The 21,501-nt window shown below is 44.7% G+C and overlaps 1 protein-coding gene across 1 annotated transcript in view; it reads right to left on the bottom strand.

Annotated features, from left to right (window-relative positions):
- HID1 (HID1 domain containing) overlaps window positions 1-21,501 on the bottom strand; it is a 138,225-nt gene that overhangs the window by 63,097 nt on the left and 53,627 nt on the right. Inside the window, exons 7-8 of the mRNA XM_063960666.1 lie at window positions 19,786-20,008; window positions 19,642-19,698 (exon numbers count right to left, since the gene is read on the bottom strand). Coding sequence (XP_063816736.1) covers window positions 19,642-19,698; window positions 19,786-20,008 — 280 coding nt within the window. The remainder of the gene's footprint in view (window positions 1-19,641; window positions 19,699-19,785; window positions 20,009-21,501) is intronic.

Genomic DNA, 21,501 nt, shown 5'->3' with positions numbered 1-21,501 from the left:
GTGGATCTTTCAGTTGAGAACCATATCGCCACAAGGACTCAACGAAAGTATTGAGTTCGAATCATTTGCTTAAAGAATTTTAATTGATTCAAATGGATTTAAAATAATTAATAACTAAACAGTTTTGATCATGTCAAATGTCAGATTTATATGGGGGAAGTTGAACATATCGCATATATAATATCCATATGTAAAATATTAACAATTTGGGATATAGAAAGGTCAGGTAGGGTAGTGGTAGATTAACCGTTTGGGATAGATATGATCTTAAGTTCAATACAAGGATTGTTAATTGGAGTCCAATATTGTTTTTTTCTAGACTAATAATATTGGACATTATAGTGATAAATTTAATGCATCATATTATTCTATTTTACTTCTTAAAAATATTTAGTATATGAGATCTAATTTGATAAATATCCATCTATATGGGAATCACATGCTGTGTGCTCAAATTTACTCCTATGAATAATATGGAGCTTTGAACTATCTATACCATTGGAATTAGACATACACATGGAAACTGAGGATAGAGTAATGGTAGAGTATCGGACTATGAGAGATAGGGTACTCGGTTCAATTTACATGTGGGATTGTTAATTTATATTTTATTTATTTTTTATTTTTATTTTGATTTTATTTTTTATGTACTTATAAATTAATCTGTTTAATTTGTTATTTTTATTTTGAATTATTGATTAAAGAATGGTTAGAATATATACCATACACAAAAGATATTGGAAGGACAAGCGGGCCTGTGTATATTATATTATATTATATTGGATTTAATGTGCATTAGTGTCTGAAAATTATTTATGAATTCATATAGTATAATCTATTGATACTTATATTTGTCTATATCTATAGTATACTATTTTAATAAACATATTAGTGTTGGTTCTAGGTTAAGTGATGTTTATAAGGAGGTTGGATCAGGAGGTGGAATCAGGTAAACGATACACCAGGTGTTTTTTATTTAATAATTGAAACACCAATAGGAGCTAGGATCTCCCCTTTATAAGGGTCCTGGAGTATTGAGAGTTTATTCTATGAGGAAGCCCCCATAAGAGGAGCGAAACGCGTCAGAGGAGCAGCCTATTTGGACCTTTGTGCACCAGCTATATTGCACTTTTACAGCATATCTTTTCCAGTGACATTATCTGGAGAATTGATGGTGAACGTGTGAGTAACACTAAAACGCAGGTGTCTGCATACGGCACCCGGAGACTCACAGAGCCTGGAAGCCGGGCTCCAGAGGCATTATCAGGAGAATCAACGGTGAAGGTGTGCTTATTAACGGGACGCAGGTGTCTGCATACGGCACCCGAAGACGCGGACTCACAGAGCCTGGAAGTCGGGGTAATTAACAATAACATACCAGGCGCCAGCGAAGCGCCTTCCCGCAGCCCGAGACCGTCTCACATTATTTTCCTGTTCCGCATGTCAGCTTCAGGTGCGAACCATATGTAAAGTTCCGTTGTGGAGCGTTTGTCACACTTACCTGTTGCATTTTTTGGCTGAGTGGCAATTTGATGAAGAGTGTCTAACACTACAAAACATAACGAGACACTGTTGCAATTTATAGCTGGTCAAACTATTTGCACGATCCTATACAAAGGACTTATTTTTAGTATTTTTATTGATTTTTCTGTGCACAGGAGTTTACGTATGATCCACCTCCTTTAGCTTATTATTAGCTTATTATTATGTTCTGTTTTTTGCTTTTTTGATTTATGTTTTATTTAGACCGGTCTAATCAATTTATTCTTAAATTAATTTATAAACATACATGTATGTATGTGTGATAAAAATAAAAAAGAATCATATAAAGTATATTTAATTATCCTTTTTGTTTTGTTTTTATTGAGTCAAGCAAACTCTGAGCCATATCATTCTGTAGAGTTAATTAGCGCAGGAATCTATGTGTTTGTTGTTTCCAAGTTACCAGGGACTTTAAAGTGCCGGTTTCTCTCTGTTTGACTTGATTTACCCCAAGTCAATTTTTTCTTGCAGCTTGAACATATATTGTATTGGTTTAAATATTGATATTAAACATTGTATTAACACAACCATTTTAGTTGGGTTGTGGTATATTAGCGCCTGGTTAATTTTTGCATGGTCTATCGAGGATAGTGACTCGCTTACGGTGGGCGCTATGAAGCATCTCCTAACGCAATTTAAGGATGAAGTTGCGGCAGAATTCAGAGCGACTATGAAGGAATGCCAGAGATCTATTGATGAGATTGGTGGCCGCACCGATCACTTAGAAACAAAAATGGGTGAAGTTGTGTCGTCGCATAATGACCTGATCTCTTCCCATGATCTGCTTCAAAATGAGGTCACAGCACTCAGAGACAAACTTTCGGAGCTGGAGGACAGATCGAGACGTAACAATATAAAGTTGCGAGGTGTTCCAGAGGCTGTCGCCAATAGCGCGTTGAACGATTTTGCAATTGACCTCTTTAGCAAACTCCTTCCCTCATACCGCTCGGCGGACTTTCTGATTGATCGCATCCATAGGCTCCCTAAAGCCAGGAACGCTCCTGATGGGGTCCCCCGAGACGTCCTTATGAGGTTACATTATTTCCATGTGAAGGAGGCAATTTTGAAAGCTGCAAAACCCTCGGATACTGCTTCGAAGGCTTTGGGCTCACTTCAGCTATTCGGAGACCTGTCCCCTGCTACTCTAGCGAAAAGGCGCTCTCTTTACCCCATCACGTCAGTGTTACGCAAAGAGAACATTCTATACAGATGGGGATTCCCTACAAAGTTGCTTATTTCTCGAGAAGGGTCCACTGTAGTTATAACGAACGTTGAGGAGGGTAAAAAGATCCTCGCATCATGGAACTCTGCAAGCTCATCTACACACACCTCGCCCGAACGAGGCCTTCAGCGGGACTGGACCTCGTCGGCTGCTGATCTTTGAGTATCATCTGTTCTATTATGCTTGCATTGTTTTTATATCTTTCTGATCGTTTTGTTATATCATGTTTCCTATTTTACACCAGTTCCTTGGCGTATGCTTATTATGGGTGTTTATGTACGGCCTATTTGAGTGTTGTTAGACTGTTTTTTAGGTGATACCTCAACACCGTTGGTTTAATGTTTGTCTGCCTCTGTTGCCCCGTCAGCCGCCCACGTCTCTTTGTCAGCTGGGTATTCTACCCTAGATAATTTTTTTGTTTGTTTGTTTGTCTATTAATCGCGGAAGCTGGCGATGCGGGGGTTCAGAGATAGAGGTCCGAGAAACTGCATCTTGTTAAATTTTGGTTCGGGTGTGGGCAGAGTGACCACTACCCCCCCATAGAGTAAATCTGAGTCGCCATGGTTAGGCGTCCAACCGTGCCCCCGAGAGGGGTTAATGTTATGTTTCCTTTAATTGTTATTCTCCTTTTTCTTATCCTTTCTTTCCCTTTTCCTCTCCTTCTGTCTGGAAATTGTTGCACATATTTTCTACATGCCAGCTGGTTGATGATAATTTTGCAATCTTCGATACCTTTACAGTATGGTTAACATTGTTTCTATAAATGCAAAAGGTCTTAATTCCCCGCATAAGAGGAAGTTAGCACTTAATTATTTTCATAAACTTAAAGCTCAAATCATAGCCGTCCAAGAGACACATTTTATTAATTCGGCCCCTCCACGGTTTACTAATGTGAGATTTCCCCATTGTTATTTGGCCAATGGACCAACGAAGAAGGCGGGGGTGGCAATCTTGGTGTCTCAACATTGCGCGTTCTCCCTCTCGTCGCAATACTGCGACCCTGAGGGGAGAATTCTAATCTTGGTGGGCACTCTTGAAAATAAAGAGGTGACGATTGTTTCTTGTTATGCCCCGAACACCAAGCAACTAGCATTCTGCAGGAAACTCTGTGCTAAGGTGCAACAATTCGCCAAGGGTGCTCTACTTTTCTTGGGGGACTTTAATTTGACCCTTGACCCTTTGGTTGATAACTCTGGCAAGCGGCCCTCACTCTCCAGTCAGCTCCATAGGAATGCAAAGGGCTTTAGTCAACTATTGGCGGAATATGATCTTTTAGACCTTTGGCGCGTTAAACACCCCATGGATAGAGACTACACATTTTATTCCCCAGTACATGCCTCTTATTCCAGAATAGACCTAGCCTTAGCAGATAAGTGGACTCTACAGTCCATCCGTAAAATTTCCATTCTCCCCATGTCATGGTCGGATCACTCCCCACTATTTATCGAGTGGGATATTAGTAGTAGAAAGATTACCCCAGCCCCCTGGCGCTTAGGTAAACAAAGTCTTCTTCAGCCGGAGACCAAGCAGGCTATCCAAACCACCATAGATTATTACCTCTCTGAGAACTCCCCTCAGGAGACATCCATCTTCACATTATGGTGTGCCCTCAAAGCAGTATCGCGAGGGACAGCAATTCAAGCTGCGGCTAAACTTAAAAGGGAATATCGTAAAAAATTTGAACAAGCTGAGCGTGCAGTCGCTTCCTTGGAGAGTTCTCACAAGGCACATCCACAGGATAAAACCCTTCTTAAATCATTGCAGGAAGCCAGAGAGGCAGTAAACGTTTTCTATTTAGCGGAAGTCCAACGCAACCTGCATAGACTGAACCAAAAATTCTATGTATATGGTAACCGGGCTGGTAGACTGCTGGCGAGGAAGTTGAGGGGCAGGAAAGCTAAAGAAAAAATTCATATTGTTCATTCGGATAGGGGCAGGAGAGTCTATGATCCTGACGAAATTGCAAGTGTCTTTGCATCATATTACTCTAAACTGTACAACTTGAAGGAGGATTTCTCCACTTTTCAACCCACAGGCATGGATGTTCAAAATTTTCTGGGCAATTTTCCTCTCCCTTCGCTGTCACCGGAGTCTTGTAGCTCCCTTAGTGTGCCCTGGACTTTAGCGGAAGTCGAAAAGGCTATTGACTCCCTTCCAGCAGATAATGCCCCGGGTCCCGACGGTTATCCTTCTGGTTTCTATAAATCCTTTAAGGAGAGTTTGGCCCCGGTACTCCTATCGGTGTTTAATGAAGCCTCCGAAGCCGGGCGCTTCCCCAGGGAGATGCTGGAAGCTCAAATCATCACCATCCCCAAACCGGGAAAAACTCCCACCTCTGTCCAAAATTTTAGACCAATTGCTTTATTAAATACAGACTTGAAACTTTATGCCAAATTAATTGCCAACCGTATCAGTCCCCTCCTCCCCTCTCTTATCAACCCTGATCAAGTGGGCTTCGTGTTAAACAGACAGGCCCCAGATAATACGCGAAGAGTAATTAATGTTATTGAACATTCTGCCTGTAGAAAAGAACCCCTCCTAGTTTTGTCTCTGGATGCCGAAAAGGCGTTCGATAGATTGAACTGGGACTTTATGAGATTAACTCTAGACAAATTTGGCTTCTCTGGAAGGATCTTGGACTCTATCCTGGCTCTCTATTCCTTGCCCTGTGCGAGGGTCTTTGTTAACGGATGTCTATCTTCACCCTTTGACATCTCTAATGGCACTCGTCAGGGCTGCCCGTTATCTCCTATTATTTTTGGGTTGGCGATAGAACCTTTGGCTGCTTGCATTAGATCCCGGGACTCGATTAGTGGCCCTGTTATAGGGGGCATTTCTCACAAAATCAGTTTGTTTGCAGACGATATTTTGTTATGTCTTTCTGATCCTGAGACTTCCTTGCCAGCTCTTCATGCCGTTCTCCAAGACTATTCGGATGTCTCCTTTTATAAATTGAATACTAATAAAACTGAGGCCCTCCCACTCAATATATCTCCGACTGTGGTCTCTAGGTTGAAGGAATCGTACAAATACGCCTGGAAGTCCTGCTCCCTGAGATATCTAGGGATTAATTTGTCCAGTGAAGATAATTTAATTGAATGTAATTATGCCCCATTATTAAAAGCCTTTGCGGAGCTGACTGGGGAGTGGATGCTGCAGGAGGTGTCTTGGCTGGGTAGAGTTGCTGCTGCCAAGATGGTCCTATTGCCGAAATTAATGTATCTGTTTCGCGCCATACCAAGACCCCTTCCCAAACTCTTCTATAATAAATTTAATCAGGTCCTGATTAGGTATGTGTGGGGAGGCTCTAGGCCGAAGATTGCTAAAAAGATTCTTATTCTGCCCAAACAAACCGGGGGGGTAGCTTTCCCAGATATAGAAAAGTACCATGCTGCTTGTCTGTTAAGTCAGTCTAGAGACTGGTTTGACACTTCGAGCCTGAAACCTTGGGTTATTTTGGAGGCTTCCTATCTGAATGCTGTTACTCTCTCTGATTTGTGTTGGTTACCACCTTCTGCTGCCCGTAGTAGGTTCGGATCTTGCAAGTCTATTAAAGCGACCCTAGATTCATGGCATAAACTAGTGTCCTCTTCGGAAGAGATCAAGTTGCCATCCCCCTGCCTATCGTTGACCGCTCTTATGTCATTGATTCCTAACATTACATTAGAAGATTGGATTCGGAAGGGGCTCTCCACTGTGGGTGATTTTTTTCTTAGGTGACGTCTTGATGTCCTTTTCTCAATTACAAGAGAGATTTGGGATTCGGACTCGAGACTTTTTCAAATATTTGCAGGTGAGAAGTTGGTTACACTCATTTTCTCCGCATCTTAACAAACCTTCTCTTCCGGCTTATATTAAAAGCCGAATGGAGACGTCCTCACACAAATATGGGATTACGTGGTGGTATCAATTTCAATTAACTAGCAGCACACAGACTAACTTCAAAGCGCAGATTTTATGGGAAAGAGACTTGAATAGATCCTTTACTGATGCAGAATGGGACAGTATATTTAAGTCTTGTTTTAAAGTCTCCAAATGTATTAACCACTCAGAAATGTTCTATAAGCTTATATAGAGGGCCTACTTCATCCCTGAAAGACAAAATAGAATCTGGCCTTCACAATCTAAATTATGTTGGAGGAAATGTGGTTCAACGGGGGATATCTTTCATATTTTTTGGGCGTGCCCACTTATACAACCACTTTGGAGAGAAGTTTTTAATATGGTTAGCAGGGTTTTAGGGTTCTTCATTCCCCTGGACCCAGCTTTAGCGTTATTTCATTTGTACATAGACCACCTCTCCGCAGGTGATCGTTATGTCTTGGGGCATATCCTGATGGCTACTAAAGCTGCTATAGCCCAATTGTGGAAATCTGAGAATCTTCCTTCCCTAGCGTCTATCCAAAATAAGATTCACAAACACTACATTTTTGAAACAGCGGAAGCTAAATATTCTTCCTCAGCTAATTCTATTCACCTGAAGTGGTTAGGGTGGTCCGACTATAGGGGGAGAGAAGGTAGGCTAACCGTCTATAGCTCTCCAATTGATTTATCTGTGCTTCACCCCACCTAGACTGACTACTTTAAGAATGTTGTAATATCAGATGGTTTGTGCTATGCCTCTTTTTTTTTGTGTTTTTTTTTTTTTGTTTTGTTTCTGAACGCCCAATGTAACCAATTGTATATTCATCCAACTGTGCGTTAATAGTGCTTTGATTATGGTAACCATTCCAGACTGCCCCTATGTTTCCCTTTATCTCTTTTTTCTGTTCCCCATTTCTGTGTGAAAAATCTTCAATAAAAATGTAATGTTTAAACTTAGATGTGGCCTGCCTATATTCTCTGTGTGCGTCTGCAACTACATATGAAATGCTACATTACACTGTAACATACCATTCTGTATGCAGATACAGGGGGATATCCAATTACAGGTGAAGAAAAATCGGGCATGAAAAATTGACGTTTTTCACGATTTTGGCCGATGTTTCACCCTTCTATTTTTTTTAGGCTATCCAATTTGGTAGCCTGAAAAAAAAAAAAAAAATTATCTCCCAAAAAACATACAGAGTCGGTGAAACGGATGAAAACGGCGCTGTGTCCGTGGATATGGTTTTGCCTGCCTGCCTGGTGAAACAAAATACCTGATACGCCAGCGCGAGTCGTGGCTTATCGGGACTAATATAGCCCCCAACGGGACAATTAGCAGCTTTAATTAACCGCAGCTAATTGGATACCCCAACAGTCACAGTCACACAGAATATAGGCATACCGCATATAATTTTAAAAAGCATAAACTGCTTGTGCATCCTATTCACATTGTTTTGCGAATAATACGCATATTAATAGAAAAAGGGCCCGATTCAGACCTGATCGCTGATGTGCGAATTTGCAAGGCGTACGATTATCGATCAACTGCACATGCATACGGATTGTAGTGGGAACATGCGAAGCCAAACTGCGAAAAAAAATCCAGCAACATTTTTAATCGCTAGGCGAGTTGATTGACAGGAGGCCAGTGTTTGGGGGGTGGTAACTGGCCATTTTCTGGAAGTGTCGGGAAAAATGCAGGCGTGCCCAAGCATTTTCAGGGAGGGTGTGTGACGTCAGAGATGGCCCCGAACAGCCTGTTTCTATTGCACTGTAGGAGTAGGTCCTGGACTATGCACAGATTGCACAGACTGGAAAAATCAATTGATGGTGAGCGAGTTGAGAACGGATTTGCAGCTGACCGGCGTTTGCAAAGATTTTCACACGGTGTACGCAGACTTGCACGGGTAGGTATTTACTCTGGCTCGGCAGCGACTATCTGATCGCAAAGCTGACAGACCGATTGAGAAAACTAAATGTAGATGCTGAGGTCACGCTCAGTTCTGGAGAATTTTGTACTGCAATACCAGTTAGTGGAGTCTAGCATACGGAATGGTTACCAAGATAGAGACGATCATGCCCAACAACATTCCGCACAACCAAATCGACGCACTAGGTACAAACAGCACGATGTAAGTTCAATAGAGAGACTACTCTGATGCACTGACAAGTTACAAGGAGAGATTTCTGTAAGTCAGCATCCATCTGCAAATTTGAAGCACCTGAATGGTGTACGTCAGGTGCTTGTAATACAGTGCAGCAAAATCGTCCTGCACAAATAGATTGTCTAAAGAAAGTCTGATTGAGAACCTGATGAGCGCAGCAAGCTCGTTATCACAGACAAGATGTTAGCAGAAACTCAAAAATCATGTGACAGCGATCGGAGTCAACTTCAAAATGGAACAGAAAGATACACCTCACTAACGTCCATTGAGGGCAACCGGTTGTCATCTCTGAATGATAGATTCTATATTAAGAGAATGACCCAAAGCCGGAAGGCAACCCTATGATCAAGGCACGAAGAGCCAATATCTGCCGGAATGAGCTGTTTGGCTTCCAAACACGGAATAAGTTGGAGTAAAACCTCCAATTACTGTTGTAGCGTAGGAATTAGATCAAGGACGTCAAAAAGGATAGCCTGACCAATTACACGGTAAACAACGCATTCCATAAGTAAGTGTGAACACCTAGTACGGATGGATCCAAAGTGTCCTTCGACTAGAGATACCTGCTAGTGGAATCGTGGAAGTCACCAGGGCACCCTTGTGCACGGTCACCCCGACATAATTAGAAGTAGGTAAATGTGCCACGGTAGTGGGAAACATAGGAGGCCACTCTTGTACCCATGATCCCCCTGTGAGCGCTGATGAATTTGTAATGTTTCTTGAAACAAAAATAGGATTTTAATTACCTACCAGTAAATCCTTTCTCGTAGTCCGAAGGGGATACTGGGAATCCATTCAGTACCATGGGGTATAGATGGGTCCACTTGGATCCATGGGCACTACAGAAGTTTGATAACGTGTGCTGGCTCCTCCCTCTATGCCCCTCCTACCAGACTCAGTCTAGGAAACTGTGCCCGAGGACACGGACATACTTTGAGAGAAGAATATAGATAAGGAGAGTGGTGAGATTTCGAACCAGCACAACCAGAACAAGAGGAAAGCCATGCTAACCCAACTTGAAAACCGGAACAGCAATAGCTGAACCAAACAACAGTAGTTAAACAAGTAACCTTGCAAGAAGAACGAAGCACCGGGCAGGCGCCCAGTATCCCCTACGGGCTACGAGAAAAGGATTTACCGGTAGGTAATTAAAATCCTATTTTCTCTTACGTCCTAGGGGATACTGGGAATCCATTTAGTACCATGGGGAAGTACCAAAGCTCCCAAACCGCGTGGGAGAGTGCTGAGGTTCCTGCAGAACTGACTGACCAAACTGAAGGTCCTCAGAGGCCAAGGTATCGAACTTGTAAAACTTGTCAAACGTGTTCGAACCCGACCAAGTAGTTGCTCGGCAGAACTGTAATGCTGAGACACTCCGGGCAGCCGCCCAAGAGGAACCCACCGACCTAGTACAGTGGGCCTGTACAGATTTTGGAATCAGCAAGCCTACCGTGGAATAAATATGCTGGATAGTGAGCCTGATCCAGCGAGCAATTGTCTGCTTTGAAGCAGGACACCCAATCTTGTTGGCATCATATAAAATGAACAGCGAGTCCAATTTCCTGTGACGAGCTTTACATATACCTTCAAAGCCCCTATAACATCCAAGAACTTTGAAGTAGCAGAGGTGTCAGTAACAACTGGGTCCACAATTGGCTGGTTGATGTGAAACGCCGGCACTGCCTTAGGAATTGCTGGAAGTCCTGAGTTCAGCTCTGTCCTCATGGAAAATCAAGTAGGGGCTCTTGTGAGACAACGCCCCCAGCTTCGACACGTGCCTTGCCGAAGCCAAGGCCAACAGCATGACAGTTTTCCACGTTAGATACTTTAAGTCTACCTCCTGTAACGGTTCAAACCAGTCCGACTGGTGGAAAGTCAGAACCAAATTGAGAAATGGAGGCACAAAGGGAGGTTGGATGTGAAGAACACCTTTCAAGAATGTCTGAACCTCGGGGAGAGAAGCCAATTGTTTCTGAAAGAAAACAGACAAGGCCGAAATCTGAACTTTTATGGAGCCTAGGCGTAGGCCCACGTCAACTCCTGACTGCAGAAATAGCAGGAAACGTCCCAAATGAAATTCCACCGTAGGATAATGTCTGCTTTCACACCAAGAGACATATTTATTCCAGATACAATGGTAATGTTTTGACGTCACCCCCATCCTGGCTTGTAACATAGTCGGGATAACCTTGTCAGGAATCCCACTCCTGGCTAGAATCAGCGGTTCAACTTCCATGCCGTCAAACGTAGCCGTGGTAAGTTCTGATAGACGAACGGGCCCTGTTGCAGAAGATCCTCTCGAAGGGGCAGAGGCCACGGATCTTTGGTTTGCATCTCCAGAAGATCTGCATACCAGGCCTTCGTGGCCAGTCCGGAGCAATGAGAATTGCTTGAACTCTTTCCCTTTTTATTCTTTTGAGAACTCTTGGGATCAGAGGAATGGGAGGAAACACGTACACCAGCTGGTAGACCCACGGAGTTGACTGCTACAGCTTGTGGGTCCCTCAACCTGTAACAATACCGCTTGAGCTTCTTGTTGAGTCGAGAGGCCATCATGTCGATTTGTGGATAACTCCACCGACATATCAGCCACTGGAACACCTCCGGGTGGAGGCCCCATTCCCCCGGATGCAGGTTGTGTCTGCTGAGGAAGTCTGCTGCCCAGTTGTCTACTTCCGGAATGAAGATCGCCAACAATGCCACGCCGTGTTTTTCCGCCCAGAGGAAAATTCTTGACACTTCTGACATTGCGGCCCTGCTTTTCGTTCCGCCCTGTCGGTTGATGTAAGACACCGACTGAACTTGAACGGCCTGATTCTGAAGAAGAGATGAGGCCTGCAGAAGGGCGTTGTAAATAGTCCTGAGTTCCAGGATGTTTATTGGAAGAACGATTTCCTGACTCGCCCATCTTCCTCGAAACTGCACCCCCTGGGTGACTGCACCCCAACCTCTGAGGCTTGCGACTGTGGTTAGCAGAATCCAATTCTGAATCCCGAAACTTCGACTGCCCACTAGGTGAGAAGTTTGTAGCCACCACAGGAGGAAGATCCTGGCTTTTGGCGACAGACAGACTCGCTGAAGCATGTGAAGATATGGTAGTGACAGTCCTGCAGTTCAAACAGTAGATAAGCCTGATGAGGCGGCCAGATCGGAATGTGAATTCCCCCTCTTCCAAACCTGAGATCACCGCTCTCAGAGACTCCATCTTGAACTTGAACACTCGTAAGTACGGGTTCAATGATTTGAGATCCAGAATCGGTCTTACCGAACCACCCGGTTTTGTAACTACAAACAAGCTGGAATAGTATCCCTTGTTTTGTAGATGAGGTGGAACTGGAACAATGACCTGGGTCTGTAACAGTCTTTGAATGGCTTCTTGTGAAACTTGTAAGCATGATTTGAAGAATCTGTGAGGTGGGAGATCAGGAACTCCAGCCTGTAGCCCTGGGATATAAGGTCTATAACCCAGGGATCCTGGCAAGATCTTGTCAAGGTCTGACTGAAGAATTGTAGCCGACCTCCCACCTGCATGTCTCCCAGGCATTGCGGTCCACCGTCATGTGGAAAGTTTTGAGGAGGCATAGCCTGAGCTCTGTTCCTGTGAACCAGTAGTCGCTGGTTTGCGTGGTTTACCTCTAGCGGCGGTAGAAGAACCTCTGGCCTTGCCCCTAAACTTGGCAGTACGAAAGGACTGTAAATTGGGTCCTGAGTGGGCTTCCTCGCTAGCGGATCTGCAGAAGGTAGATAAGTGGACTTACCCGCAGTAGCTAGTGAGATCCACTTGTCGAGTTCATCGCCAAATAAGGCCACATCTGTGAAAGGCAGGCCCTACACACCTTTTTTGGAGTCCGCGGCAGCAGTCCACTGATCCACTGACCTAGCCATAATCCCCTGCGTGCCGACACTGCCATAGCTGTAGTGCGTGCATTAAGCAAACCTATCTCTTTAATGGCTTCCACAATAAAATGTTTGCAGAGTCTTGTATGTGCTGCAGGAGTAACACAATTTCCTCTTGAGGTAAGGTGTCTAACCCCTCAATTAAACTACCAGACCATTTAGCAATGGCTTGAGTAATCCACCAACATGCTATAGTGGGTCTCTGGGCCACCCCTGCAGCTGTATACAAAGAATTGAGTGTAGTCTCAATCTCACTATCAGCTGCATCCTTTAGGGAGGCTGCACCAAGAACAGGTAATAATATTTTACGTGAGAGCTTGGAGACTGATGTATCCACTATTGGAGGCTTTTCCCATTTTTTCCTATCCTCAGGAGGAAAAAGAAAAGGTGATAATAACCGCCTAGGAATTTGAAATTTATCTGGATTAACCCACGGTTCTTCAAACAGGGTATTTAGTTCCTTTGATATAGGAAAAGTGGCTGAGGATTTTTTCTTTATATTAAAAGTAAGATTCCTCACACTCCTCTGTCACCTTATCAGGGATATTTAGGGCTTCTCTGATAGAATCTATGAGAGCCTCTACACCATGCGACAGAGTAACCTCCCCTACCTCTATGTCCACCTCAACTTCCTCCATTTCTGACCCTTCATTATTAGAGTCAGAATGCAGGATATGGGCCAAAGTACGTTTTTACGGACAAATGGTAGAGGACTGAGACGCTGGTCTGAGTACTGAGTCCTTTTGCATAAACTCAATCACAGACTGTCTTAAGTATTGCGTCTCTTTCTCATTATGAGATAATTTTGTAGAGATGGTGGAAATCATCCCCCTAATGGAGTCCAGCCATGCTGGCTCCGCCCCACTAGCCTGAGAAGGGATACTACACTGAGTACACATTAGTGAACCCCCTGGAGAAGAGGAACACTGTGCCTTACATGAAACATATTCTTTGCCTGACATACTGCAGCAGTGAAAACACACAGACAGGAAAAAGGTTAAAAGCACAATTAACCCACAAAGAACCCTTCACGAGAGACACAGAGAGAGGCTAGAACTAGCACACAGCGCCCTTATCATTAAAGCCAAGCTTAGCCGGGTCACAGACTGAGTACCTAGATTAGGGACTTAGTACACGCTCCCCCCCTACTCTGACCTCCTGGTCCCGCTGGTAATCTGAAGGCTCTCTGGAGGAGTTGCGCGTCCGTGTAGTTAGCTTTTGTGTAGCTACAGAAGGGCAAAATGGCGCCTGTAAGCTGCTGGAACAGCTCATAATGAAGCCCCGCTCCTTCAATGGCGCGCAGTCTTCCAGCTCTTCTTTATACTGGCTTTATGTGTCTGTGTGCATAAAATGGAGTAAGCCTGTATTGTAAAAGGAATTAAGCCTGTATTGCCAGTCTGGGTACTGTGTACACTACAGTGTACTAAGTATGGAGACTCATTCCACCCCATGCAGAAGCCGTGCGTCTCCGTACCCTTATGCCGCCATAATGGCCAGCGACCCGCTAAGTACTCACCACTCTTCTTTCTTCTGGCTCTGTTAGGGGTGGCGGAGTGCTGCGGGAATGTACGCTCGCCGTGGTGGGGCTTGCGAATAGTTCCCTCAGGACCTAGCGTCCTGTCAGCGGGGAATGGGACCATTAACCCTGGGGGGGGGGGGGGGAGAACGGCCGACCCCACTAAGGTCCACGAAGCAGGTAGGCCGGTGCCATCTAGTCCTGCCTAAAAATAACACACTTTAAAAATAAATGCAGAAAACTCTTCAGGAGCTTCCAGAGATGTGACCGGCTCCTTCGGGCACATTTTCTAAACTGAGTCTGGTAGGAGGGGCATAGAGAGAGGAGCCAGCACACGTTATCAAACTTCTATAGCGCCCATGGCTCCAAGCAAACCCGTCTATACCTCCTGGTACTAAATGGATTCCCAGCATCCCCTAGGACGTAAGAGAAATGTTCCAAATAAGAGGAACTCTCTTAAAACTCACCTTCCATACACTCCAGGCTATGGAGTTAGGGTATGAACGCAACCATATTAAGGGAGGAAATACATCCGGAGATATACGCCCCCCTTCCAAAGTTTCTCATTACTGCTCTACCAGGTGTAACACTGCCCTGCTTAGACCCAAAGCCCTGTCAGGTGACCAAGGCTAAGACAGTGACCTGGATACCTTCGCATAACTGGGCGGCAGACAGTACACACAAAGCCCCCAAGTCACACACCTGTGAGTGTGAGCCACATGCACATAGATAGACAGATGAGAGTGACTTAGCAAGTTATACTGAGAAACACACATTTGAGAGTGCAAAACACAGCAATCCATAGTGGACAGAAACACATTGGGTACAGTGACACAGCAAGATATACTGATAAACACACACAGGCGAGTGTGAGACACAGCAACATACAGCGGAAACACACAGAGGTGAGTGTGAGACACTGCAACAATTAACGTATAGAGATGCACATATGCGAGAGGCCACCATAATATATACTCAAACACATCTAGGCGAGTGCGAGACACAGTAAAATATAATGTACAGAGATACACATAGTTGAGAGTGACCCAGCAAGAATAACTGTAAAACACACAGAGACAAGTGTGAGACACAGCAACAGATAATGTACATAGAGGTATGCAGTCAATATACCGGCTGTCGGGATCCCGGCGTTCAGGAGACTAACGTCAGAATCCCAACACCCTTCTAGTATTCCCACTTGGACCATGGTACCAACCGAGTGGGAATAGAACCTGTGGCAAGCAAAGTGAGCCACTGGGCCCAATGCGAGGCAGACAGGGTGCTGGTGCCGGTATAGTGTCAGCCGACATCCCATATGTATCCCTACATAGGTACACATAGGGGAGAGTGCCACAGCACAATATACTCAAACACAAAGAGGTGTTAGACAACAATATATACCTGTAGTGTATGAAGGGACACATGTGAGAATACCACAGCAATATATACTGATGAACCCACAGAGGTGAGCGCGAGACACAGCAATATATAGTGTATGTAGGTACACATAGGTGAATGACACTGCAACTCATAGTGATGTACACAACGCGAGACCAAGCAACATATAGTGAAAATAGATAACCATAGGTGAAAGTGCTACATCAAGATATACCAATGAACACACATAGATAAGTGCGGACATAGCAATATATAGTGCACGGAGAGACACACAGGTGAGAGTGACACTGCATTATATGCCGAAATACACACATAGGTGAGTGCGGACACTGCAACATATAGTGTATTTAGATACACACAGGTGAGAATGACACTGCATACACACACATAGGTGAGCGTGAGACACAGCATTGTATAGTGTACATAGATACACAGAATACATACAATATACTGGCTGTCGAGATGCCGCCTGTCGGGATTCCGGCGTCGGGATCCTGAACGGCGGGATCACAACAGGCGGTATATTAACCACATACCAGATACACCTAGGCGAGAGTGCCACAGCAGTCTGTACTGACGAACATACATAGGTGAGTGTGAGACACAGTGATATATAGTGTACGTAGAGACACACAGGTAAGAGTAACGGGTTCAGTATGATATGCTGGCCATAAGTATACCGGCAATGGCATCCCAAGCTTAATATCAGAGTGCGCATTCGGTCCCATGAAGTGGTGCACAGTACCAGGACCGTACCACTGTGCATAAAGATGGAGGGGAGACCAGCAGCCCAGGCTCTGCCCCCTCCACGACATGGCTGCACTTTCTGCCCGAGGTTCTACTCCAGTCCCTGTGAGGGAAGGAACCTGGGACAAGTGAACAGCTGGTCGCCTGTGACACGCATTCTCCCCAGGGAGCTGCTAGAGGCCTAAGGCTTGGCCAACACATAGCGTTTTTGCCAGACCCGTTCAACGGGAAGGAGCCTTTCTGGATTCCCACATGGCCTTTTTCGGCGGATGCCGCAGAACAAGATCCGGACAGTGCTACAACAGGATTTCAAGTAGAGCACAGCCACACTGTGTGAACACATACATCAAATGTATGTGTTCTACTTGAAATCCAGTCGTCCTGTCATCATGCACAACCGCAGCATGCTGCGGCTGGATCCGGCAGGTGCGGCACCGCTGCATATGTGTAGACGACCAGAAAGAAGATTATATGTGTAGACGGCCAGAAAGAAGTACATGTGCAGGCTCCTTCCTGTTGAATGGGTCCGATGAAAATGATATGGGTGGCCCAAGCTTAAGCATGAAAAGATGTTGTGCCCATTCAAGACAGCGCATCCGCTCCTGCACACTGTCCTCAGGTACCAGCAGTCTCAGCAGAGACTGGAGTGCTGTGTTGGGTCCCCGTCACAGCGCACTCCCCCCCCCTCTTCCCATCTGTGCGGCTGCATACGGCAAGCTGAAACAGTTCCTGCAGCCGCTGCATTCACACAATACCTTACTAAAACACAAAATGAAAAACTATAAAAATGAAATTAACTAATCTAAAATGTGCCCGACACAACAGAAGACTGGAATCATGGGGATGCAGGGAGGGAGGAGCTTGGGTTTAAAGCTACAGTTTACATTAGGTGCCAAACTCCATCCCCAACCTGCAATCCAATGGTCCAGTGTCACCCAGTCTTGCTGAAAGAGAAAATTTTGTTTTTGGGTGGATTTAATCTCCTGTCCTATTTTACAATTGCCTGAATACAACAACCACACAGGTGGGAAATAGAACACAAACATGCAAGTAGAAATTAATATCCAGTATATAAATATACATGGACACATGTAAACTCACAAGTGTAGGGGGCGTGGCCTGGAGTAGCTGGGTAAAGGACGTGTTTTTCAACTCTCTCGCAACTATCCTGATAAACTATCCTGTTTTGGGACTTTGTTTGCATTTGGTGCATTTACAACAGAAGCTCATCTATCCTAGTACATGCTGGCAGACCCCGTTGTGAATTCTTCTGCTGTGTGCCTGCATGGTGCTCGGCGGGGTCTCTTCAGCACGCTGATCAGGTTGTTGGCGGCTCTGACACAGTTTGGCATCCGGTCCGCAGTTCTTCCGTCTCCCGCTGCTCCGGTGATTGCAGTGCTGTTGGTGCCCTTCTGCCTGAATTTATTTCTTATATTCCCGCTGGCGTGCATGGACGGTGGAAGCACCCGGCAGCCATTTTGTCTTCTTCTACCTCTGGACTTTTAATCTATCTCCTGCTGCGGTTGCTGTTGGCTGGGAGCTCCGGTGGCGTGCTAGCTGCTACCGACTTGCCGCTAATCTGCAGCGTGTTTGTGCTAATATGATGGCCGGGTCCTTGCAGCCCATTGTGTACGCTACTGCTGCCTCAACCCAGAGACTGCTGGATATGTTTGGTTGGCGTTTGAATACCTGTCTGCTTTCTGTGGCTGTTTCCGCATTGCTCTCCAATATTACAACTATTTTGGCCCCTGCTGCTCTGGATCCTCTTATGGTAACTGTTACTTTATCTCCTGTGCACCCTGGCGGCAAAGGGCTTTCTGCGGAGCGTCACCTCATTATGGTACCGGCTGCTGATCAAGTTATGGATTCCCTGCCTCCCTCTGCTGGGATCGTTTCCAATGCTTCGGGTCACTTGCCTTTTGGATATGCTGGACTTACTGCATTGTCCATGGGATCTTGATCAAAAACCCCTGATGTTGTCCTTGACCTGTGGGTTATGGTGCTTTATCCTTGGGGTCACTTTCCTATAACGCTCTGTTGGAGCCGGGCTGCTGATCCATCGGACTATTTCCCTTTTGGAGCTACATCATGGCTGGACTGACAAGTTACAATGGGGCGGATGTGTTGGCCTGGGGAGGGTGTGGGGAGGTGATGGGCCAGTGGTGGGTGCAGGATGGTGGGCGTGCCGGCCGGTCGGCTCCAATATGTAAATTAACGGTTGGGCGCTGATTGGCTGGTGCGTTTGTCGCTGGTTTGTCACTTCCTTGTGCCATCTCCAGGTTGGTGCATCTGTCCCACAATGAGAGTTTGCTGCTTAGCTAAGATGCTCTTATTTGTCGGTCCTGTTTTTGTTTTATCTTTTTTTCCTTTCTCTTCCTCGATTTCATTTTATTCTGCTTTTTTAAATATTACTAGTATTCATGGTCTTATTGTGTGTTTTTTTCTTTTTTTGTACTGTGCCAGTGTGTTTTCAGTTAAACTTATCTGTACATCCTGTACTCAACTTCTTGTACGGTATCCCATCTCTAAACTTCTATAGTGGGAGAGCTGGGACCGTTTTACTCCAGCTTAAGGCCATTTAACCCTTTGTCCCCAAGTTTGGGGGGGGGGGGGGGGGGTACACAACTTAATTTAGTTAGGGTAGCTTAGTTGCAGGAGTTTAGGGATCCAAGTATGCCTGGGTTGGGGTTAGGTTATACAGGGTGGGGGATTTTGGGGGTCGTTTATTTTGGAGGTTTTTTTTTATTTTTATTTATTTTACATTACGGCAGTTGGGGTAGGTCGGTATTATTGGCTCTGCTTTCTATTGTACTGTGATATATTTGAGGTCTGTGTGCTATATACTTTTTATCCTCCTTCTGTTTTCCATCTCACATGTCCTTGTTAATCTCCTGACGGGGCTCATATGCGCCTGTGAGCCCATATCCTGAACGTCAATCTTGTGTGACATGGTATACACTCTGGCGTATTTTTGTGGCATGCCATTGATATCTATGTACTGATTATTTTGCCTGCCTTTCCGTTTTGTTATGGTCCATTGTCGTATAACTGCTGTATTTGTATTGTTTACTGTTTGTTGGGGGTTTGTATGTTTGAAAAACAAAAAACTTTCAATAAAAACTACTGAATAAAAAAAACCCTCATAAGTGCAAAAACACCCCTTACTTGTAGTTGTATCCAATAAATACAATTAAACAAGCTAGTTCATGAAGTTTGCTGTAAAACTGACAATTGCATATATTGTTAGCTACATTGGAACCGTTTTGCCTAATGAACCCCCTTCTCACCTCTTCCCTGTGGATCCGTGACAGATAATTCACAAAGAGATTGTCTGGGGCTGGGCTCTATAAGAACACAGACAATGAGTTAGGGTCACAAGTCATGTGGAAGCAGTAATGAGGTTATGAAAATAAAACTGTAGGGCCACTTACCTCACCCTCATCCATGGCAGTGCTGGTAGTAGTTCCATCCATGCTGGGACCAGAGGTGATAGTAGAATCAGAGTCCAAAGTGACAATAAGGAGCTGGGCTGAGACCTCAACCAATGGCTCACGTGAATCCCAGAAGAGCAGGTGGTTGTAAGGAATTCCATAACCAACAGGGTCGTATGCACACACTATGTTCAAGAGTGAAGTGAAGAGGGGTAGAGCATGTCTGCACAGAGAGAGAGAGAATTCAATATTATTAGAATATATATGAAAAGATCACATCGATATGCTGGATTAGGAGAACTAAAAACAGTAGAGGAGGGAATGACTACAAACAGGAGTGACAGTTTCACCCAGTAAATTTCTTCAAAATGGCCTCCTAACCTAAAAATCTATGGTTTAATAATTGTTGTAAAATTACCTTTACTGCAAGGAAGTTGCTGCTCAGAGAGCAACAGAATAGAAACGTAGTGAACAGAGGGCCTAATTCAGACCTGATTGCAGCAGCAAAATTATTCTCTAATGGGCAAAACCATGTTGCACTGCAGAGGAGGCAGATATAGGGGTATATGCAATTGCGGTCGAATTCCCGAAATTGTCGAAAAACTGGACTTTTTCGCCAAAATAAAAAAATAAAAAAAATCGACAATGCAATTCAGTACTTTCCGGCAAAAAAACGGACTTTCAAAATTCGACTTTTTGAAATTCGACATTTGTCAAATTCGACATTTCTGCAATGGTACAAATGCGGCAATTCGCCAAAAGTATATTCAATTGAAGTTTGGAAATTCGACAACAGTGCTTTTAGACAGTAAATTCGTCATTTTCAATCCGCCACACTTTGGTGGGGGAATCTAATAAAAAAAAATTAAAACATGTTTTTTTTGGTGTTTTTTTTTATTGGTAATAGCATATCTATTTATATTAGAAGGGATTAGGTAATTGGTTTGTCTATTTTGGAGGCACAAGTATTATTTATATATTTTTAAAAATATTATTTTTTTATTTTTTATTTTTTTTAAATGGAATGGTAAAATCCCGGAAAAAAATGGCATGGGGTCCCCCCTCCTAAGCATAACCAGCCTCGGGCTCTTCGAGCCAGTCCTGGTTCTAAAAATCCGGGGGGGGGGAAATGACAGGGGATCCCCCGTATTTTTAAAACCAGCACCGGGCTCTGCGCCTGGTGCTGGTGCAAAAAATACGGGGGACAAAAAGAGTAGGGGTCCCCCGTATTTTTTACACCAGCATCGGGCTCCACTAGCTGGACAGATAATGCCACAGCCGGGGGTCACTTTTATACAGCGCCCTGTGGCCGTGGCATTAAATATCCAACTAGCCACCCCTTGCCTGGGTACCCTGGGGGAGTGGGGACCCCTTCAATCAAGGGGTCCCCCCCCAGCCACCCAAGGGCCAGGGGTGAAGCCCGAGGCTGTCCCCCCCATCCAAGGGCTGCGGATGGGGGGCTGATAGCCTTTGGAAAAATGAAAGAATTTTGTTTTTTTTCCAGTAGTACTACAAGTCCCAGCAAGCCTCCCCCGCAAGCTGGTACTTGGAGAACCACAAGTACCAGCATGCGGGAGAAAAACGGGCCCGCTGGTACCTGTAGTTCTACTGGGGAAAAAATACCCAAATAAAAACAGGACACGCACACCTTGAAAGTACAACTTTATTTCACACCTGCCGATACACACATACTTGCCTATGTTGACACGACGTTCG

The sequence above is a fragment of the Pseudophryne corroboree genome, chromosome 3 (genome assembly GCF_028390025.1).
Source record: "Pseudophryne corroboree isolate aPseCor3 chromosome 3, aPseCor3.hap2, whole genome shotgun sequence".
Taxonomy (NCBI): domain Eukaryota; kingdom Metazoa; phylum Chordata; class Amphibia; order Anura; family Myobatrachidae; genus Pseudophryne; species Pseudophryne corroboree.
The sequence above is the reverse complement of the archived record's forward strand: the minus strand, read 5'-3'. Positions and strand labels throughout refer to the sequence as shown.